The sequence below is a fragment of the Neopelma chrysocephalum genome, unplaced genomic scaffold (genome assembly GCF_003984885.1).
Source record: "Neopelma chrysocephalum unplaced genomic scaffold, ASM398488v2 Primary Assembly neopelma1_82, whole genome shotgun sequence".
Classification (NCBI taxonomy): domain Eukaryota; kingdom Metazoa; phylum Chordata; class Aves; order Passeriformes; family Pipridae; genus Neopelma; species Neopelma chrysocephalum.
In genome coordinates this window covers 8703-12219 of record NW_020897744.1, presented here as the reverse complement: position 1 = coordinate 12219, position 3517 = coordinate 8703, and the positions used below count along the sequence as shown (strand labels likewise).

The following is a 3517-nucleotide window of genomic DNA, read 5'->3' as shown; positions in this document are numbered from 1 at the left end:
AGTTACCAATACCTGCAAATCTTTCAGATTGCACCAGTTACCAATACTTGTGAGTAGGTTAAACATGCACTTTTTATTACCCCACTCTCCCTTCCATGTGTAAATACTAAAAGCACTCATTTCATGCCTCAAGATTCCTCTTACTAGGAAAGCCTGCAATTAATAAGGATGCTAAATTAATGTTCAGCAGAGCAATGATGAGTGGCTGTAAAAGCACAGCAGAAATATCTCTTAAATGAGCCTGACATATCACAAGGAAATAATATTTTAATCCTTTTTCTTTGTAATAAAGGTATTATATGATGAAAAAGTCTGAGCGTAAAGGCAGAAATTTTCTTCTCACTTCAGTGAGCAGTTCTGTAGAAGTTGGTTCAACAGTGAAAAACATAAAGGAAAAGCAGAATCTCTCTCCTTGGATGCAGTAAAAAAACATTTGTCATCGCCACAGGAGTCTGGTGCAATTCCTGATGTTTGGTTTGTGCTTGCAAAATGTCTCTCAAATCAATGCTGAAGTTCTTTCTGGTTTTCCTCTTTTCCAGCTGGCTGCAGGAGAGCTCTGGTCAGCTGGTGGAGAGAGGGTATGAAACTTCCTGTAAGGTGTGGAGTGGCAAAGAAATGCTCACCTTTTTGCACCAAATGGGAATAACTGGTATTACTTTCCCCATTTTACAGGTAATGTCGTGTGCCATATAAATGAGTACCCAAGTACATAATGCTGGTTTTGTTAAACATCTTGAGATGTGCACATAAGTTAAATACAAAAAGATCTCTTAGTTTAGTGCTGAAAAGTTGTCTGAAAGTGATTCCTGATGAAAACCAGGAGTAATCAATCCACTGGAGCTCCTGGAATTTGTGGAGAATCGATGTTTTAAAGGGTATAATTGATCACATACAATTATTTCAATTGAACCACTGAGCCAGTGATAGTTTTGCTGTTGTATCCAGCTGCATTTTTATTGACTGTTGAAATGTTTTTACCCTATTTTCAAGTTAATCCCTGCTTTCTGTGTGAGCCAGATACATTAAAAGCATTGTTAAAAATGAAAGGCATGGTTCCTTTTCTCTTTGCCCCCTCCTTTTCCCAATTTCTCTCTGGCTTTCTAGGTACCTTAGGTGAACTTTTAAAGCAGGGAGCTGACAGTCTTGTCTCTTGTTACTTTGTTTTTGAGAAGACATTTAGAATGTTGTCACTGTGGAATTATTTGCCTCTTACAGAAACATCTCGTGACTGTGCTGGAAAAAGAAGAGAAAAGGTCTGTGCATGGCAGGGAAGAACTTGTTGAGATCCCAGTTGTGAGCCCTGCCACCCAAATAGTGCTCAAAGGGCTCTTCATGGTTCTTCTGTATCTCTTCAAAGATAACAGCAGGTCAGTGAGCTGCTTTCATGGAGCTGCTTTGCCAAACTGCCTCTTCCATTTGAGAACACCTCAATTCCAGTGTTTGGCTTCTGAGCAAAGCCAACATTTGGGTAAAAGCTTTGGGAAAAATCTGTTGAAGTGGGCAGAACTTAAATACCACCAAATTGGGGTTAATTTCATAAATTAAACATTGAAGAAATTTTTTTGAAGGTTAGGTGTAAATTTGCTTGATGTATTGCCAAGTGAAATATGTTTGGGCTGTATTTTTCTGTGTAGCATTTATCATTTGACTGTCTTCATATCTTGACTGCTAATGCCAGCAGTTACTGAAAATTACTGATTTAAACCTTATTTACAAATTAGTAATTATTGTAAGGTTTCACTCTCTTCCGAAATTATTTCTAATTAAATTATAAATGCATCGTAACAACACTTTGTTAATTTTTTTGAGCTCAGTGCTCACAATTTGGTGGCTCATTTGTCCTTTTTACTGACACTCCCATATCTCTGTGCAGGTTTGCAGACGATTACAGAGTTGCTCTGCAGCAAACTTACACTTGGCTGAGTGAAAAGCACCCAGAGGATTCCGACACGAGCTCCTACTTTGCACGGCCCAGGCACAGGAAGAGTTCCAGGCAGAAGACCCTCGTCCACCTGCTCAGTTTTTGGTGCTTGAACCCTGCTGTGGTGAGGAGGCCTGAACTCACTGGAGTGAGAACAAATGCAGAGCTTATAGTGATTGTACTGATTTTTCTAGATTCCTTCTGTTTTGTTCTCCCACCTTGGCCTTTTCTGACCTCAGTGAAGGACTCACTGGAGTGAGAACAAATACAGAGCTTACAGTGATTATACTGATTTTTCTAGATTCCTTCTATTTTGTTCTCCCACCTAGGCCTTTTCTGACCTCAGTGAAGTGAGAACAATCGTCCTGACATCTGGAACTCTCTCTCCCATGGATTCCTTTTCCTCGGAGCTTGGGGTGAGGTTTTCCATCCAGCTGGAGGCGAATCACGTCATCCGCAACTCCCAGGTAACCTCTGCTCCCTCTCCTGAGCTCCAGTGCTGCCCATGCTACAAGAAACAACAACTTGCAATGAAAAATGGTGACAGACCCGTTCTGTAATTTAAAAGAAATGTCCAGAACAGCCTGTTCTTAGATTTAGACACACACTTCCCTGAAAAGTTATCTATATCTTGGTAACACCATCCTAGCAGTTATCACACTGTGGCGAAGCACTGGAGTGAATCTCTTCACAACTCTCTCAATAATTCCTTCACACTTACAATTTATGATGGAACCTGCTGTAATTTAATGCAGTTTGTGCTGCATATTTGAGCATTAACCCTCTCCACGTGCCCTCCCCAGGTGTGGGTGGGCACAGTGGGCACCGGCCCCAGCGGCCGCAAGCTCTGTGCCACCTTCCAGCACACCGAGACCTTCGAGTTCCAGGATGAGGTGGGGGCACTGCTGCTCTCAGTGTGTCAGACAGTTGGCCAAGGAATCCTCTGCTTTTTGCCATCTTATAAGGTAAGGAAATCCTAATCCATACCGTTCCTACCTTACTGTGCTTTTTCTTCATGCATCAGCACACTTAAAAATATTTATAAAATAAATGTACTGCGATAACACAGAGTGATTATATTATTTCATGGGTATCGTATTTCCTGGCATTCAAAAAAACGTGTTCATATTTGTTTTCATGAGTTATCTGTGTCTTAGTAATGACTACAATTGTTTTGATTAATTTTACAAAAAAAAAAAAGCCAGATTGATCTGCATTTTTTTCTTATATTGTTCCTTTAAAAGTTTTGGAATTATTTATTAAAAAAAATAATATTCTCCTCCATGTAAGCACATATCATGAAAGGGAGCTGCATGTGTGTAAGTCAGGAGCAAGGATGCCTTTGCATGTCCTTTCTGTGCTGTTGGAATGCAGGATTCATCCAGTTCATTTCTTCTCCCCTTGGTTCCTGTTCCATGTCACTGCATTGGAGATTGGAGTCCATTTTTCTTGGGTCAGGGGAATTGCTCACTGGCAGTGGCTGAAAGGAATCGAATTTCTTCATTTCAAACTATGCAAGATCTAATTTCACTGCCAACAGATATCTAATTATGGTTAATCTGTGCCTCCCAGTCGTTCTGCTTTCTTCTCTATTAG

General features: G+C 40.4%; 1 protein-coding gene across 1 annotated transcript in view; it reads left to right on the top strand.

Annotated features, from left to right (window-relative positions):
* Positions 1-2886, top strand: part of LOC113971266 (Fanconi anemia group J protein homolog) — a gene marked incomplete at its 3' end in the record, with an annotated part of 16689 nt that extends 13803 nt beyond the window's left edge. The window contains exons 11-15 of the mRNA XM_027690997.1: positions 540-672; positions 1216-1367; positions 1874-2045; positions 2251-2388; positions 2725-2886. Coding sequence (XP_027546798.1) covers positions 540-672; positions 1216-1367; positions 1874-2045; positions 2251-2388; positions 2725-2886 — 757 coding nt within the window. The remainder of the gene's footprint in view (positions 1-539; positions 673-1215; positions 1368-1873; positions 2046-2250; positions 2389-2724) is intronic.
* Between the last annotated feature and the right edge of the window lie 631 nt (positions 2887-3517).